Below are 19,710 nucleotides of genomic sequence, written 5' to 3'. Positions count from 1 at the left end.
TACACATCATACACACCTATACCCGGAACAACAATTTAATTTAAACAACTACTCCGTGCGGAAATCGAACCCGTGAACGTTGCGTGGCTTACGGTGCAATCAATTACAGAGTTCGCCAAGCCGAAAAAACTAATAGGTAATGCTTTGTCGACCCAGGAATTATATCCAATACTTAATCCTTTTGCTCAGCGGTCTTACATCCGAGCACTCTCTCAATAACTGTAATAACAAAAATAAAACACTATAATACACTTCTTTAATCCATTTTATTACAAAATTCCCGGAAAAACAAAAATATCCCGATGTCAGTATTAATTTTTAAAACCTTTCAGAATAATCCGTTTTCAGTGGAGCCTGTGCTGATGGCTTTTTTGTTTTTTGGCTTTCCATTAACGCGAGGAGACGTGGGAGCCCTGGCGTGGGCTAACTATCGAATGTCACATCCTTAATACGATTATGAATAACGTAAAAGCATAGGACCACCGGCCGGTGGCGTGCGCTGGACACTATATGTGACTATATGCCTTTTATATATCTTGCGTAACCCAATATCCTTTTTATTTCCCGGAAGGGCGACAAAATGCACATAGCACGTTCTGCACACAACACGTGTATGTGAGTCGTGAGCTTGTTGACATATTATGGTATTAGTAGGTGCATTCCAAAAAAACCCAATGACATTTTGCTCTACTCGGGAATTGAACGCTAAACCCCTCGCGGTCTCATGCAAAGTCGTAAGAGGCGGGTAGTTTCTCGATTAAAACAAGTTACGATAGGTACTTATGTATGTACTATTATTTACTTATTACCGAATCAATCGATTTTGACGAAAATTCATGCAGCCTAAAATGCTAAAAACAATTATGTCTAAAGACTCTATGATGAGAAGTCTTTGGTCTGAGGTCTGGAGGACTATGGGTCCATAGTCGGTAGACGGTAGACTACCACAAGCTGACGAGGCAGATGGAAGTTATTAGTTACTAGGTCACGCGGGCGAGGTCGCAGGCAAAAGGTTTTGTAATAAATATTCTGTTCACGCGTCACGTGCTACAATACGGACTAACAGGAATCCCTATTTATAGGGCTTGTTAGGGCTCAATTGTTTTACATTGGTACTGTGTATTCGTGCCTGGTGGCGCGAATGTAATTCCTGGTTGCATTGCTTTATTAGAGATGAATGGAGTATGTGATGCAGTGGGCTGGGACAATGATACAAGGCTGTGCTTTGTGGTTGGGACAAGGACGCACTGTCCTTGTCTTTATTGACACACTAGTGTATGTTAGACTCGATTCCGAACCCCATGCTTAATCCATCGTGTGCCGAAACGTGGATCCACGTGAGACTCAATTTATTTTCTATTGTGTCTTTTTAAATTAAACTAAAATTATATAGGGTGCGTTGGGGTAACATCGGACGGATTTTCGAATAGTTGCAAGGATGTTGCAAAAACTTTATTTCAATTTTGGTACGCAGTAGATTAATGAAAAATAGTGGAAACGAATAATGATTAAACACAGTGTAATTTAAAATTTAATTTATTTATAAATACTCAATACTTTTTGATTTGCAAGCCTATAAAATCAGGACATTTTTTTTTTATTGTGATGACGATTTGGCCATCATGGGGTAAGTTCGGACAACAATTTAAAATAATTTCTAGTGCTAGGAGCACAAGGTGTATGAAAGGAACGTAGCCGATCTTTCCTGTACTTTAACATGACATCACAAAAATTTACCTAATACACCAAATATAGTTAATAAGTTCCAAATGATTCTTTTTTTTTCGTTTCATTTGTCCGATCTTACCCCGCATACCAAAGTTTAGATTTACCCACAAGCATTTTTGAAGTGGCTGCATACGTGCGTTCTTTATTATTTATTTGCTGCATGGCTAATTCCAGCGCTTCTTTTGTATAAGAAGTGGCCCGCGAAGAGGTTCGCGAGTATTTACGTGGCAACTGAAGATGGGAAAATCAGCCCTAAGTAATTATTTAAAATTAAATTAAAATCATGTGTAACAAAAGTTTGACAAACACTGCCCATTTTCGAATAGGGATATTTTTGTCCGATCTTTACCCGACATAGGTAACACCGGATTTCAGCCTACAGAGGTAATAGACAAATCTGGATTAGTTTTATCATTTTATCATTGCTCAAAACTTAGTTATATAATTTAGGCAAAACCATGTCAAAATAAGCTATACTTTTGCTAAAATATGCAAATAAAAATGTAGGTGAAAGTCCGGATAAACAAATATTTTATAAAATTTGCCTTTTTTCTAAAACGGCGTGGGTACACGTCTGTGTTGACCGGAGCGAGTGGTGGTCACCGCGGGGTGTGGCGGGGCTTAATGACGTGCCACGCAATGTGATCAGCATTAAAAAATATAGCCAAATAAGTGAGATTTTTGATTTGTACGTCGTCTTACCCCTCCGCCGATTTTACCCCAACGCACCTTACCGACCTACAAAAAGTTACTTAATTATGAAGAAATACCAAAAACTTATGATGCTTTGTCTGGACTGAGAATTTAACCTGAAACTCTATGTTCGGCAGTCGATTGCCACCACTCGACCAGTGAAACGAAAGAAAAATCATTTCATAAAAAAATTACAAGTATGGTTAATAAATAGCGAAACTAATTGTCCATTCATAAATAAGTTTCGCTGTTCCACTGAACTGCTAATGTATTTGAATATTAAATAAGACTTGTTCTATTTAGAAATTAAATGTAAATGTAATGTAACAACAAACAACTAATGGTGCGGCCGTCATGCGTTCAATATTGTATGTTTTAAAATAAGGTATGAAAAATAAAATCTATTAAGTCCGTCGTCCGTAAGTTTGTCATACTTATATAAGAAAACAATACTGAGATCAAACGAATTAAATTTTAGGAGTACGTTATTTTAATACGAGTTTTTACGATCTAATATATCGTGACGTCACACAATATTTCAAATCAATGTATTGTCGAAAGTTTTTAATTCTAAGTAATTTGGGGTGAGTAAGTCATACCATACTAACACAGTACGGTATACTTTGAGTTGTAATCAAATCTAAAGGTACCGTGTACTTATTGAAAATGTATTTTGATAATAAGTAGGTAGTTAGGCAGGTTTTTTTTTTTTAAGTTCATCCAATGACTTCTTCCACCTTGGGCGATGCGAGAGGGAGTTTCAGACTCTTACTGACTAAAAACCACCCCGTTCCTACTCCTGCTTTTCGTGTCGGAGCCCCGGTAAACCCGCTAGGTAGGCCGCAGCTCCGGATCAGGCATCAGCCCTACTGGGCCCCATCTGTGGTGATGGTTCTTTGAGGCGCGCGCGGAAGGCGACGCGCCGTACGCACGGGTCTGGTTCTGGTCGGGCGGTGAGCTACCCTTGCTCGCCATCCGCAGACCCGCACTTACGGTGGCCGGAGATCATAACGCGATCCCCGACGCCCGAAGTGTCTCTCGCGACGGCTGGGGCTTGAAGAGGCTCGTTCCCTCGCGCCTCCTCCTTAGCGAGCATGATTGCTTCGCAAAACGAGGAGACGGCATCCCAGTGTGGGATTTAAGTAAGGAGAGCCACGCTTCGGCACGAATGGGCCGGCTCGACCGGAGTGATACCACGGCCTCACAGAAAATCGACGAGAAACAACGCTTGCGTTGTGTTTCGTTGTGTGATTGAGGTTACTGGAGGCCCAATCACCCACCTTCCCAATCTTCCCAATCCCCGATTCCCCGATTCCCCAACAACCTTAAATTCCTAACCAACGGGCCGGCAACGCACTTGTAATGCCTCTGGTGTTTCGAGTGACCACGGGCGGCGACGATTGCTTACCATCACGTGATACGTCTAAAAGTTTGCCGGTGTGTTCCATAAAAAAATCCCACTCAAGTAACTTATCATTTCCACATAATGACGTTTTAAAAATAAAGGTCCAATATGGTCTTTTGTTCGACTGGTACTGCTGTGCCCTTGATCCGAATATTTTCCACGTGTAGGAACGTACTATATTTTTTGCATAAATATAAGTATTGAAAATGGATTAATCTCAACGGACTCCTTGATATGAAGCTTTGCCAGCTTGTCACTCAACTACCTATTTTTGTTTTGTAGTCAATAATTATTAGAATAGTCTAACATGTTACACTAACCACTAAAATTGCTACAGATGACACGATGTGTTCAATATTATTACCTAACCCTTTATTTCTTATTATCTCACACTCTACAAGATCAGCCCTAAAGCACGATGAGCGAACCGACCTGCTACACTATTTTGTAACTTTCAATTCGAGAGATCGAAATGTATTCGATAGCAGTCCGCCATGTCATTGGTGGTGAGAATAATCTCAACCGAAGACGGGCGAAAAGCAACCAAGCTCACTTCGAAAGTTTGAATTGATAGATACTGAATAGCGTAGCTGCTTCAGCATTAGGCACCCGTTACAAACATAAAGTGTTTTTTTTTTTTTATGAAAACGTGAACGCCAAATTAATTTATTTATGGTAAAAAATCTATGACAAGGATTGGCCGCAAAAAGTTTAAAACAGAGGGGCGCGGATGGAGGGTAGATAGGACTTTGCCGTACAGTGGGACGATCATGGCTGAAATCTAAATCTAAGTGCTAAAAACTCACTTCTAGGTCATAGTCAAATATCTTACTAATCAGTTGATTAATTATCATATTATAAAACGTGGAACGTGCAACCTGTGCCCAAAAAAGGTAGTCGTGCTTCATCGTAGGCCGCATCATCACTTACTATCAGGCGAGATAGCGGCCAAACGTCGGCCCATTTAACATAAAAAAACCTAACTTGTCCGAAGAGGAATCATTGTTTCGGGTAAAAATTGAAATATAATATTATTACCTATTTGTATTCGTATTTGCTCGACCTAATAATAATGGATCCTGTTGAATCATTATTGCATTTATTTACTTTAATTCAAATACATAATGTTGGTACTAACAATACACACAGTGTGTTGTATCCGGTATGTAATGTTCATATTAAATAAATAGAATGAACTTTACTTTAGTTCGTAAATAGAGTTTGATTTGTTTTGAAATACATATTGCAAAACAACTAATAATTATACTTTCTTGTAGTCAGTAGTAAATCGCTCACACATGACATAATGTTCATAATATAAGATTACCTATACTATACTTAATACTTTGCGAAAATTACTCAGTAGTAGTGCTGAAGGGAAAGACACTGTACATTATGCACCTCTACCAAACCTTTCGGCGTTTAAAAGGCGAGAGGATATACCTAATGCATAATTTTAGAATAGAGCCTATGGTAGCGAAATTATACACCAGCCTTGCGAAACAAATAATATAATGTAATCAATGCAGTAAGCAAAAACACATCAAAATTTAAACCAATATTATAAGCACCTTTGCTGCGCTAGCGAGATAATAATATACCCATCTCTTCGTGTGGGCTCATTTCAAACATCAGGCAACACACCAACTAACGCCATCTATCTTCAATAAATGTCATTAAAATACGTTATGAAAGTTTGTATCAGCGCCATCTATCAATTGGTACTAGAATCACTTTGAGCGATAGTGCCATTTTATGACCACCAGATTGCGCTACTGTACAGTAAATTAACGAAGCCGACTATGTTATCCGCGAGTTTTGAATTATTTCTTCAGACAAACGATTAGTATTTTGTGCTATTAAATTATGTTTTAATTCCATAATTGATTTCTATTTGTCTCAAGTCAATGTCAAATCATTTATTTATTATACAAACAATATGAATGAAGTATTAGGCTGACGATCAATACAGAACCATAACATCAAGCCATTTTGTCGTGGACAGTGAAGTAGAATATTTGTTACCATCCTTATTCTTCTCACGGGTGTCATAAGACCGGATTAAGGAACTAGAGCATTGCTCGAATTCAGACTACCTTAGATGGCCGTGTTTCCTAAATAACCTAAACATTTCCAACTACCATCTCCAACTGGTCTGCCAAATGCGGAAATGATGGCAAGCCTACTTATTTAATTTCTTAAAATTTTAAATTCCGTGGCTTCTGACTAATCAGAACCTTTTAAACTGCGATCTCCAACCTGCCTGCCAGGCGTGGAGATTGTGGTAAACTCTTATTTAGAGGAGACTTATAATGCGTCTAATGAACCTGAATCTTTTGAACTGTGATCTCCAACCTGCCTGCCAAGCGTGGAGATTGTGAAAAGCTAAGAGGACATTTTTTATGCGGGAAACACATCCAATAACTTCTCCAAACTTGGGAGAGGCGGGAGGGGTGTCACACTCCGGATCAGGCATCAGCCCTATTGGGCTTATAATGCGCTCTCAAATTATCCTGAACCTTTAAAACTGTGATCTGCCTACCAAATGTGGGAGAGCCGAATGGGCCGGCTCGACCGGAGTAATACCACGGCCTCACAGAAAACCGACGTGAAACAACACTTGCGTTGTGTTTCGTTGTGTGAGTGAGGTTACCGGAGGCCCAATTCCCCCCTTCCCAATCTCCCCCATCCCCATTCCCGAACAACAACCCTTAAATTCCTAACTCCCAAAAAGCCGGCAACGCACTTGTAACGCCTTTGGTGTTTCAAGTGTCCATGGGCGGCGGCGATTGCTTACCATCAGGTAATACGTCTGCTAGATTACCGGCGTGTTTCTAAAAAAAAAAAAATACCGGGCGTGGGGATTGTAACAAACTCTCGTCCTTAGAGTAGGCTCGTATTGCACTCCCCGACGAACCTGAACCTTTTGAACAGCGATCTCCAACCTACCTGCCATGCGTGGAGATTGGAACAAACTCTCGTCCTTGAAGTAGGCTCGTATTGCACTCCCCGATGAACCTAAACCTTTTGAACTGCGATCTCCAACCTGTCTGCCATGCGTGGAGATTGTAACAAACTCTCGTCCTTGGAGTAGGCTCGTATTGCACTCCCCGATGAACCTAAACCTTTTGAACTGCGATCTCCAATCTGTCTGCCATGCGTGGAGATTGTAACAAACTCTCGTCCTTGGAGTAGGCTCGTATTTCACTCCCAGATGAACCTAAACCTTAGAAGTGCAATCTCCAACCTGTCTGCCAGGTGTGGAGATTGTAACAAACTCTCGTCTCTAAAGTAGGCTCGTAATGCACTCCCAGATGAACCTAAACCTTTTAAACTGCGATCTCCAACCTGTTTGCCAAGAGTGGAGATTATAGCAAACTCTCGTCTGTAAAGTAGGCTCGTAATACACTCCCCGATGAACCCGAACCTTTTAAACTGTGATCTCCACACTGCCTGCCAGTCGTAGAGATTGTAACAAACTCTCGTCTCTAAAGTAGGCTCGTAATGCACTGTACTCATTATGTGCTATCTGATGAACCTGAAACTAAACTATGATCTCTAACCTGCCTGCCAGGCGTGGAGATTGTAACAAATTCTCACCTGTAGAATGGGCTCGTAATGCCCTCCCCGATCAACCGGAACCTTTTAAACTGTGATCTCCAACCTACCTGCCATGGTCGGAGATTGTGACAAACTCTCGTTTTTAAAGGAGGCGTATAATCTATAATTATATACTTAATGTAAATTATGGAACGCTATTTATTTACTATCAAAAATATTTTAATACGCTTAAGCTGTGTACATTTTTTTTTAAAAACAAAGTTAACTTAAACAATATTCTTCTACGTACGTGTTTTATGTATACGTATACCTACTTAAATAGCTTCGAAGAGGTCATAAGTTATGGGCTAATTCGGAGTATAGAAATAATTATCTACCAATTTTGGACACGAAATACTGAGTTGTACGAATTTGTTTATTTTTAGGACTCCGTAACCAAAGGTTAAAAACATTACCACAATAGTGATACACAACATAGAATTTTCTTTAACGCGCGTCCATATTTAGCAGCCATAATTCGAGGAACAATCTTTTATCATTACACGCTGTTTTCAATAACATAATCTATCTTTGGAAGATTATTATTGAGGGCTCTTTTACATTGTAACCAGAAAAATTTTGATGAATATCTATTCAAAAATATATTATATGTTAAAATAAGGTAGATTTCGTGTAGATTTTTTTTTGTGGGCGGATAATCATCCAATGACTTCTCACACCTTGGGCGAGGCGAGAGGGAGTGTCAGACTCTTACTGAATAAAAACAACCCTGTTCCTACTCCTGCTTTTCGAACCGGAGCCCCGGTAAACCCGCTAGGTAGTCCGCAACTCCGGATCAGACATCAGCCCTACTGGGCCCCATCGCTGTGATGGTCTGATGGCTCTTTAAGCCTACCGCACGCACGGGTAAAATAAGGTAGTTGACTACCTATTTTTATTCTAATGTCCGTCTGGTAGTTTATTTTAAAACATTAGACACGTATTTTTTATTTTCTTATCGTGTGATTTCACTTCTGGGTACTTTTTCTACGTAGAAATGACCTAGTTATTCACTCCTAAAATTTGATTCGTTTTACCTAAGTATTGTTATCTTATATGACAAACAAAATACGTGTCCAATATTTTTTCATTATCTAACTCACCAATTAAATAAATAGACCTTTAATTTTCATAGCCCGTCATCATCCCTATTCTTTCTATTGGAAGAAACCATTAGGTTATCTAATATATATCTCAAGACCGTAAATATGTGAGATACTGAGCGATAGACGAACTGTGCATAGCTGCCAGCTACCCTAAGCACGCTGGGAGAGTACACAAAGAGAAAATGTCGAAATTCCTTCGCGAACGAAGAAAAGTATTCCTCGAATGTATACAACCACTTGTTGCTAGTTTTGTTGCAAATATTCCGAAGACTGCCTTGTATAGCAAGTGCCACTGCCAATATATATCTAGTATATGCATATAATATTTGTATATAACATAATACTTTCAGCCTTCTGCTTTGCCCCCATTCCTGAGGCATAATATAAACAAAACTACGTTTTAACAATATACGTTAAATTTTAACAATTGTACTGCACTCACTACCCACTGGTAGTTTAAAACTCGGTGCCCTAACTCCTAAACAAAATTATATTAAAACCTAACTAGATACTGTGTATATGTAAATTTAACTGCTTACACTTATGTAGTTATAATACCGGTTAGTTATATTTTGTTATTAGGTTGTGGCACCTGCTACCATCTCCGTTTGAGAAGAGGCCTTTGCTCGGCAGCAGCCACTAACTAATTATAGGCTGATGTCTAAGTCAAAGCATCATTAGGTAAGTTAGGTAATTAGGTAATTAGGTAATTAGGTAGTTTTGAAATGTCAACGAATAAAGTAATAAATAATAGTCTGTCAGTCTGTCCGTCAGTGAAGCTAGTGCTCGTTTCAAATTGTAGCTTTGAATGGAGAAGAACGAGCAAGAATCTACATTCGTTACTCTTTAAACATGTTTACAATTTTTCTGCTACATTTCTGCAATAAATAATTGTACATATGTTGTAGGTGAGAACAATGCGGAGAAATTGCAACACGCAATACAAATGGCAGCACTTATTAAGGGACCTTTTAATCTAACACGGTGCTCACATATGCAGACTGACAATCTGAAAGAGTAAAGTTGTAATGTGATAAGTACATTTCGCTAACTCTCGTGTATTCGTGAGCTACCACTACCATGCTTATCTCTAGGTGGTAGAGACAGGCGAAGGTAGACTAATATTAAATTTCTACGGAGTGAAGTCCGCCTATGCAATGTGTATGAATACAAAAAGTGACTAATTCATGTTTCCGTTGCCGTCGTTCAGGTTTTGCCGTGCGAGCTGTTACCATTGATCCTTTATTGTTTTCTTGACTGGGATATGTTAAACACCTTAAGGAGCACGAGTGAAGCAAAAGCGGAGCCATACTCGTCGTTCGCAGCGTCAAGTGTAGACGTACAAAAATCTCTGTCCTCGAAAATATTCAGCAGTGAACTCGCGGCTCTTGGCGAATATTCCACATCCTTACCCAATTTTTGGACATGTATCAATATTCTTATTGTTTTACACACAAAGGGATTACTCCTTTTGTGCTCGTAGTGTGATAGTTCGAGCATCGTAAGTCGGTCCGCACTAGACGAATTTAGTTCGGCTCATGCTCCGCTCGTGCCCGTGTCTTTTCTAGCGCAGCGCAACCTCTGCAGCTGCGTTACACTGAGACACTGCTCGCCACAAGTATACAATTTAGAATCCATTTTTACTAAAACACATACTTATGCAATATTTCTAAACTTTCTTCTAACTCCTCGAAGATATATTTTGATGATTGTTGTCTAAGGAGTGATGGCAGGATACAGTGAGACACCGAGCTGTTCTAAAAGTTACAGTTATAGTTCTCGCGCACTTATAAAAAATGTTAATAAAAATAATAAATATATATTTATGGCACGAAAAGCTTTACACTACACAATATATGGCCGTGGCCGTGGTCTTACAATAGGATTCCCTATCAAGCCCACTCTCTTTCAGTCGACATATAACAAAAAAAAAAAACAAAAGAGTGATGACAATATAAATGAAATATGTACATTTTTACTTTGTTAATTAAACATTGGTTTTACCGAAATTAAGATTTTTCCGTAAATAGTTAACGTGTAAAACATATTATTAATTGTGTATTAATTTATTAAAATATATCGTTGGTTAAACATATCCGTTGTTATAATATTCACGTGAAAATAATAAAGTGGACTGTTCAATATTACCTATAGTGAAAAAATGGGGTTTCCTTCATCGCACTTACATAATATGACACCTCTGGTTTTGCGAGTGGGCGGCGCTGATGGCTTACCATCGGGTGATCTGTCTGCCGCTTAGCCTCCTATACCGTAAAATTGACAATCATTTCTGACCATACGCCATAATTAACCATTTAATCGCGACCGGGATGATAGAGGGGTTAAATTCTGTGAAGTGTACTAAAACTGATTAGAAGGTACAATAGGACTCATTTTAAATAACAAAGTCATCAATAGCGCTCTTGCAAATAAACGAAACAGAAATTAATCTCTAGACTGCCTGTATGACACAATAGAAAATACATTGTCTCGCTTAGACCTCCGTTTCGGAGAACAATAGTTTATACTTCATCCCGTCTATAAATTGATTGCATTCTGCATACACGTGTGCATCTACTGACTTATTGACCCCCTCCCGAGCTTGTGTAAGACGGGGAGTAATTGGTTCACTCCGTCACAGCTGACAATGTCAGGATCATGTGTAGATCCTGTATTGTATAACCAAGGTCAGGGTCACAGCCAAAGAGTAATGTATAGAAGGAGTTGTTACGATATGAAAGTTATTTAGTATTGAGCATCACTTAATCATTATTATGACATAAGTGTGGGAGAGAAATGCTTTAGAACAAATGGGCCGGCTCGATCGGAGTGATACCACGGCCTAATCAAAAACTGACGTGAAACAACGCTTGCGTTGTGTTTCGTTGTGTGAGTGAGGTTACCAGAGGCCCAATTACGCCAATCTTTCTAATATCCGAATCGCCAACAACCCTTAAATTCTTAACTCTCATAAAACCGGCAACGCACTTGTAACGCCTCTGGTGTTTCCAATGTTCATGGGCGGCGGTCATAGCTTACCATCAAATGAACCGCGTAGTTGATTACCGGCTTATACCATAAAATAATACCTACATCATCAACTCGAGACAGTTCTGCTGGACCTCCTCGAATCGTGTCGCGTCGCGTTGCCGCACAGCCATATTAATACTATAAAATTATATGGGTATTTTCTGAGAATCGTACAACAACTAGACTAGAAATAATTGTGTCCTTTAGGAAGTGCAGATGAGGTAACTTAGTAAGGATTTCCCGACTAACCTACAGAAATGGGAAAAGGTGTGACATTCGTCTGTTTCTCCGTAGGTAGGTTAGGTTGGGTTAAATACATATATAAAACTGTAAATCAGTAAAGTTCGACTAATACTCCAGTAAACGCTGTAATAAGTTAACTTGCTGTTTAGGTAAAGTAAGTAGCTATTACCGCATAAACCACAATAGTAACCTGTGGTTAACCGCCGACATTATTAATCTGAATCAGTCTAAAATCATTGAACAGGAATTGATTTTGTCAAACACTGAAAATTACAAATCTGAGATTTTGGTTTGACATAAGTAATTCATGTTATAAGTTCAGTTGATAAAAATACCATAGTTTTATAGCGAGTCCAATGTCTTGCTTCCCTCGCACCCCAACTACCCGCGGGCATGTCAAGCACGTCAGTTTAGTAGACACCCTCCATAGTCAACAACAGTAGCGTATGAACACTCACCTCCTCCAAGTTTGCACGTTACTTAAAACTTACTACTAGTTACTTAACTGACTGATTTTCTTACTCACTGAGATAGCTAGTCAAAACTATTGTACCTAAGTGTCAAATATTATGTAAGTAGGTATTCCATGTTGTTACTTACTTGATCCTTTTCATTAACCAGCGCGGTGGATTGATAGGTTATATGGTACGCCATGTCACGCGTCGTGTTGTTAAAGCAGATGGCCACAATAACCAGTCGATAATTCGCGAATTTCTATAATAGATTATCAAATATTATGTAAGTTCAATCCAAAAGGATAAAGTTGAAATTCTTTACCCGTAAACGCGTCGCGAGGAGTGACTTTGGCCAAAAAACTTATTTACACAAATTTATACGTCTCCGACAATTCCTTTTTTATTTAGTAAAGGACAAAAGATGATTATTTTTGTCTTAGACAAACGCATTTCCTGCGCTCATTATGATAATGATATTAAAAGAAATAAATACAGGAATTCAGTTCTGTAAAAAACAATTAATTTTCTTAATCGAATTCTTAATTTTTGGGATAATCTACATTTGTTAACTCAATGTCAGCGTAGCAATGGACACAACGCTCTAATTACCATTATCTTAAAGTACAACGTCATATGTGGAACTAAAATGACATTACTATAGTTAAATCATTATTAGAAGGGACCCATCGTTTGTTAAACGTCCCGCATCACATAATTATAACTATTGATATTATTTTATATACCGTATAGGAACTAACTAATAGGGAATTAATTCAAAAAGATAAAATCAACTAAATAATTCGATACCTTATACATATGTATATCTGCACATGAAATACTAAATATTGTTTGAAGCACAATCCCTAATAATCACTGCATAGTCAATTTACCGAGCTTTATCTCGTGATTTCCCACCAATATAAACTTCTTCACTCATTTATCACTGTTTTAATAAAGTTATTATGATTTAGTTCGAGAGATTTAGACATATTAAGAATAGCCAGTCTAGTAAAGAAAGATCTAATAAATTAAGAATTATTCATTTATTTATTCTCTTCACATAGATGACATAAAATTAAATAAAAGAAACAAACTTATAAAACGTTCGTTGATTTTAAAATTCAGAAAGGTATAAATTACAGGTAAACCATGTTTATTACTAAGTCTTAATAAGAACAACTTTTATAATAATAGTAGACAAAATAAATGCAAATATTAAAATTAAAAACAGATATTTTATTAAAACAATAACGTAAAGGTAGTGAGAGTAAGCCTAGCTTGGCGAGTTGCGAAGTTGCGAAGTTGCGAAGCGTTTTGGCGGGACGTGTAGCGGGCAGTTGGCGCGGGGTGCGCACCCCTATCGCAGGGAGGTTAGCACTCAGTTTCCCTCGCGACTCTGGACCATCCGTACCATACTCACAGTCGGTGGAAAAAGTTCGTGAGCGCGGTGGCGTTTCAAGATGAAACCGAGTAGGAGTTTCACCCATGTTCACGACTATCGTTGTCCGTAAGTACTCTAATTATGTATTTTTATTATTTATTTTTTTTAGTTTAAAAAGTGAAATTTATTTTTTGGTTATTTATTTTTAAATTTTTATTTTTTCTTTATTATTTCTTTCGGAAAGTTAAGAATTATAAATTTAGTTTTATTTGTTTATTAAAGTTAATTTAAGTTTAAAATCAGGATTTAATAGTTTCAAGTAGATACCTATTGTGAAGAACAGGCTGACCTTTTAAAATATTTTAAATATGGGTCAAGGACGGAGGACGAATGTTCCTTTTGTTGTATTTTTATTTGTGTTGTTACAATACTTGTCGTGATGATATTACTATAAAATAAATTGTGAATTAGTGCATTATTTATCGATTAATTTCCGTAAACATTCGTATGCAGTTTATCGCGGTCTTTGATAATAAATTAGTGTGATTAAAAAAATATTTTGGACGGCTTTACAATTTTTTTGGAGTATATTTTTATTTATTTTTTTGTTTTAGATTTTTAAATAAACATTTATTTATTTTAAACTTTTGGATTAACAATAATGATTAAGTCGGAAGAAAAAATACAACATTTAATAATTTTAAAATACGTTTAATTGACAATAAAACCAGGGATTATTATGATCACTTTACCAAATTACGACAAAAATATAAAAAAATTGAAACTTTAACAAAATTAACTCATGATCTTCATTGAAAATTTACCTAAAAGGCTTGGGGCTGGTTGAAAAATCGAATACTTGGAGAATGCGTTTTTTGTAAGACGCAGACGTCCGATAATAAGAGATTTTTAAATTAGACGTCATTCCTTGGTCCGATCTGTTTCAAATTTTTAAGAATATTCTTTAAAGAATCCATTGAAGATTTGATTCATATTTAACAACATCAACAACAGCCTATTAATGGCCACCGCTGACCAAATCCTCTTCTCACGCGGAGAAGGTTTTCAGCATTAATCACCACGCTTGCTCAATGCGGGTTGACGATTTCAAACTTATAATTAGAAATTATAAGCCCAGGTTTCCTCATGATGGGCTCGCTGTCATTACAGCGGTAAGTCCCTTCTTTGAGGAGTGGCTTGAGAGGCGCCATGGCGTCCTCACCTACCAACTGACGCAGGTGCTTACCGGACATGGGAGTTTCGGTAGGTTCCTGTTTCTGATTGGGCGGGAGGAAACGCCCGGGTGTCATCACTGCGAAGCCTGGAGGACACGGTGGAACATACGGTGGCGGTCTGCCCTGCGTGGATGAGCACCGCCGTGTCCTCAGGGATGTGGTAGGCGTCGGCGACCTCTCGCGTCCGGCATTGGTTCAGACCATGGTGCGGAGCGAGGGGGACTGAGATGCCGTCTCCTCCTTCTGCTAAGCAGTTATGCTAGCTAAGGAGGAGGCAGGGCGTGTGAGGTAATGAACCTCTTCACGGCTCAGCCGTCGCGAGAGACACTCCGGGCGCCGGGGATCGCGTGATGATCTCCGGCCACCGCCCGACCAGAACCAGACCCGTGCGTGCGGCGCGTTGCGTTCCGCGCCATCCGACCACCAGAGATGAGGCCCAGTAGGGCTGATGCATAATCCGGAGCTGCGGACTACCTAGCGGGTTTACCGGGGCTCCAGCTCGACAGGCAGGAGTAGGAACGGGGTGGTTTTTAGTCAGTAAGAGTCTGACACTCCCTCTCGCCTCGCCCTGGCGAGAGAAGTCATTGAATGATTTTCCGTCCTCAAAAAAAGGTTTCTCACGATGTATTTCTTTACTTTTTGTCAGCGGTGTCTTAATAATATTAAACAGTACATATAACTCGGAAAAATTCATATTATTTTATAAAAAATCAAAGTACCTACTAACCAATAAAATATATGTAGACTAAATAATAATAAAAAACACTACTTAAATATATCTGCAACTTAAAATTTTAAATTATCAATTTCCCAAGAATAAATGTTACTTCATTTAAAAAAAAAAACAATCAGAAAACCAAATTGGATCTTTGTTCATAAATAGTTTGGGACTCGCGAAAGGACATAGGATAGTACCTATAACCCCAGAAATCCCACGGAAACGAAAATACTGCATCAAAATCCCGGAACTTTCAGTCTTATAAACCAATGAGCATTTGACTTGAGTAAAATTCGGTAATACGACTGTTTGAGATTGAGCAAAACACCAAAGATAGTTTTCGTTCCGAAAATCTCACGGGAACGAAAACTGTACGGGTAAACCTACAGACAGTCGGTTTGATAAATCTAGCCACAGATTTCAGAGAAACGTATTCCAATTTTAGTTTTTATAATGAAAATATTACGTAAACTGAAACTACGGACTGTATGTCTTTTAAACCGCGGAATCTTGACCCGGAACCACACATTGAAGGAAAATAAAGTACTGAATCAAATTTGATAGGGCCGAACACAAACCTGAAACGGGTGACAAATCCAAAAATCTAGATTATGTCCGATATAACACATATGAAATAATAATAACACACATAATGACAACTCCACCACTGGACTATAAGCCTCCTCCATTAGAGAGGTTGGTCATACTGTCCACGCTTAGCAGGCAGTTTAAAAAGTTCAGGTATATCAGAGTGAGTTACTCGCTTCTCTCTATTAAATACTTATGACGCCTTTTAGGTCAGCTCTTAAGACAAGAGTAGAGGCGGTTACAATTTTCTAGTAGACTTTTTAAATATCGTTGACGTTTGAGCGACTGTTGAAAATTTTAACAAAAACTTTGCTTGCACTTATCAATGATGATACAATACTAATGATGTTTTCATCGTCGTAAAAATAATTCGTAAACGTCACATTGGTATTTGCCAGGTTTTGAACACACATCTCCTTAAGTCTGCAGGCTACCACATAAGTTTATTTATTTGAGTACCTGTTTCTAACTAATTGACTCCCAGGACGGCGTCAACATCTAGGCCAGTGGATCGAATCTCGCCGTATGTCAAACCACCTGCGGTAGTTATCTCCTTACTGAATCAAATACCATTAACTGGAGCTGTAATTACAGCGTGAATTACTGTTCATTGTTGTTTAGTTACTGTGTCAATCTCATCATCGTCATCATTGCCAGCCTGTAACTGCGCCAATGCTGGGCCAATGCAAAGACATAGACCTTAAATGGGTTGATAATTTCAGACTTTTAATTAAAAAACGATTATTATGGCATCTAAATAAACTTTGAAAGTAAACACTATTATGCTTGCCTGAAACGCGCACCCTTATGCTTGAGAAGCTTTAAAAAAAAAACTGAAGTTTTCTTTCAGGTTTGAAGTAACTACGAAAGAAAACGTAAAATCTATCGATAATCTGATTAGATTTGGTTCTAACTAAGAGAATATCTATTATACGAGTAGGTATGAGGTATTAAAGTTTTAGAAAACTGAAATGTAGAAACAAGAACGGCCCACAGTTGGGACAGTGGACGCAACAGGTGACGGCCGAAGTAACAAGTGTATGAAAACTTTGGCCAAGTCGTGACCTTGGTGGCGGATAAAGATTATCACAATAAGCTTACAATTGTACGACTTACTAAATGTTTATTTTTACTTTCTGTAATAAGCAACACAATACACACGTATTGTGAGAAAAAAAAAGAAAATCTTTTGAGAGTGTTCCAAAGAGTTCATGGAAAGCCCATCATGCCATATGCCCAGCCATATGACAGATAGAAAAAAATAACAGAATCTGGCGTCACTCTGTGACATATGAATATAAGTATCACCGACAGCCTATAAGTGCCCAATGCTGACCAAAGCTCTCTTCTCACACGGAGAAGGTTTGAGCATTAATAATCACGCTTGCTCATTACGGATTGGCGATTTCAAACTTATAATTAGAAACTGGCCCAGGTTTTCTTACGATGTTTTCTAATCAATCGTGAACTGTTACGAAACACATCATTATTTCACTTGCCCATCTACCTTCAGGGGTGGGAGAGGGGTCTGCAACATGGACTGCTCGCGAGTGAGGTTGGAGGTTAATGGGCTTTCCATAATCTCGTTCCCTAGCGTAGCTATGGTAGAATCCTGGATCGCCGGATTGGCTTTTAGTCAACAAGATTCGGACAATCCCCTTCTTCCTCCTTCTTCCTCCTTCCTTCTGTCTTCCTAGATAAAGTGGCTCCTTGAGAATTTTCCTTGGGGTCAATAAAATGCTTAAGTAATTCACTTGGCTTAATATTTTTACACTGGAGTATAATTCAATATTCCTTTTAAAAATGTCGTGACGCGAAAGTCTATGTGCGAGTAGATACAGAACCGTTTCATATAATATTTTCAGCGTTATCTTTTTAATAAAAAATGTATTCAATCAAAGTAAAAGCCTTTAATTTTTTAACGTCAGCGTATCGGCCTATAATATTAGTGTCCACTACTGATCTCTTTTTATACGAAAATATATGAGCATTACTCACAACGCTTGCTCAGAGGTGGTTGGTGATATCACTCTTATATTTAGAAATTAAAAGACCAGGCTTTCTCAGGATGTTTTTCCTTCACTTTATGTCACTAGTGTCGAAAGTACCTACAGGGAAAAACTCACATGGATATTATTTTCCACAGGGCCCATCTACGGGACATACGAGACCGCTCTGTCCTGCGTCTCTTCGAGGCGACGGACATTGGCGGTGGAGCCTTCCCTGGTGCAGTCGGCGTAGGCTCGCTGACCATGCCTCCGAATGCCGCCCCACCCTGTTCCGGCCCTTCCAGCTGGGATCAAGTAAGTACCTCCCTAATTAAAAGAGTACCTATTTTATATTATCTTGAAATCGACTCGCACCCTATTTTGGGGCTCTAAACATAACTCGTGTAATGTGGGTGTTACATGAATGCGTACTATTGCTCAGTACAATAGCGCCCTAATTTACAATTACTTATGTTCTAGGTATACATACACAAACAGCTATAAATATACATAATTTAGTCTGTTATTCGTATATTGATTGAGTTGATTAAGCGTAAAAAATAACAAACAAGCTTACTGTGTTTACAATAGCCAGTAATATGTGGTTAGTGGAATAGGTCTTTACAATGTTGAAGCCAACGATAATTTTCATTCATAAAATAAATTTCTGCAAATTAGGTATTTGGGCAATACATGTGTGTTTTGAATAACAGATTAAAATAATAAAAACTGACATGACTGAAGCCCGGATATTAGGGTGCCTGCTTCTCTTGCGTAAGGGTTGGATACCTGGCAAGTAGCAATGTGACATTTTCCGAGTTTTTTTCCACAGTAAGGAAACCTGGGCGTATAATGTTTAATTAAATTGAAGTTGCCAATCCACATTGACCAAGCATAGTAATTAATGGTCGAAGATTCTCCAAGCGAGAAGAGGCGGAAGTGGGCACTTATAAGCTGAAGATGACTGTGAGGAAATAAAAACAAAAGGAGGACTTGTGTAATATGTAGATTTAGGATCTTGTGGGATTGCTATCTGTGTCAATATGTACTTACATGTGTGTTGTTGTGTAAGTGACTGAGTGAGTGTAGACCAGGGGTTCCCAAACTTTCCCGAGTCAAGGACCACTTTTATACCGTTGTAGTTAAAATAGGGACCACTATATTGCTATCTATATAATCGCAAACTAAGATTTTGTCCAGGGTTTTGAAGTTCGTTCTCACAGAAATAGGGATCAGTAATAGTAACACTCAGTTGGTTTCTTTGACCCAAGTTTAATTCGCGCTTTAACCTCTTTGAGTGCTCTTGTACTTTTTTAAATTTTGCGGACCATCATTTGTCCTCCTAGGACCGCTCGTGGTCCATGGTCCATCGGTTGGCTACCACTGGTGTAAACGTTGTTTTTGGATGAATGAATGTATGTAGATACGTCACTTGTTTTATTTGTATCCAGGATGGAAGCTGGATGGATGTATGAAAGGGGTCAGTCTGAGGGAATGGGAATTCACGACTGTATTTTAATACTTATTTTCGCACTTAAAC

The 19,710-nt window shown here is 38.5% G+C and overlaps 1 protein-coding gene across 24 annotated transcripts in view; it reads left to right on the top strand.

Moving 5' to 3' along the window:
- Positions 1-19,710, top strand: part of LOC118263888 (coiled-coil domain-containing protein AGAP005037) — a 355,131-nt gene that overhangs the window by 247,761 nt on the left and 87,660 nt on the right. For all 24 annotated transcript variants that reach the window (XR_004782630.2, XM_035576117.2, XM_035576144.2 and 21 more), the window contains one exon: positions 18,329-18,485. Coding sequence is in view for 23 of the 24 variants with exons in the window: in XM_035576117.2 (XP_035432010.1) it covers positions 18,329-18,485 (157 nt within the window). In the remaining variant the exon portion in view is untranslated. The remainder of the gene's footprint in view (positions 1-18,328; positions 18,486-19,710) is intronic.

Source organism: Spodoptera frugiperda, chromosome 25 (assembly GCF_023101765.2).
Source record: "Spodoptera frugiperda isolate SF20-4 chromosome 25, AGI-APGP_CSIRO_Sfru_2.0, whole genome shotgun sequence".
Lineage (NCBI taxonomy): Eukaryota > Metazoa > Arthropoda > Insecta > Lepidoptera > Noctuidae > Spodoptera > Spodoptera frugiperda.
This window is presented reverse-complemented; position numbering and strand designations above follow the sequence as displayed.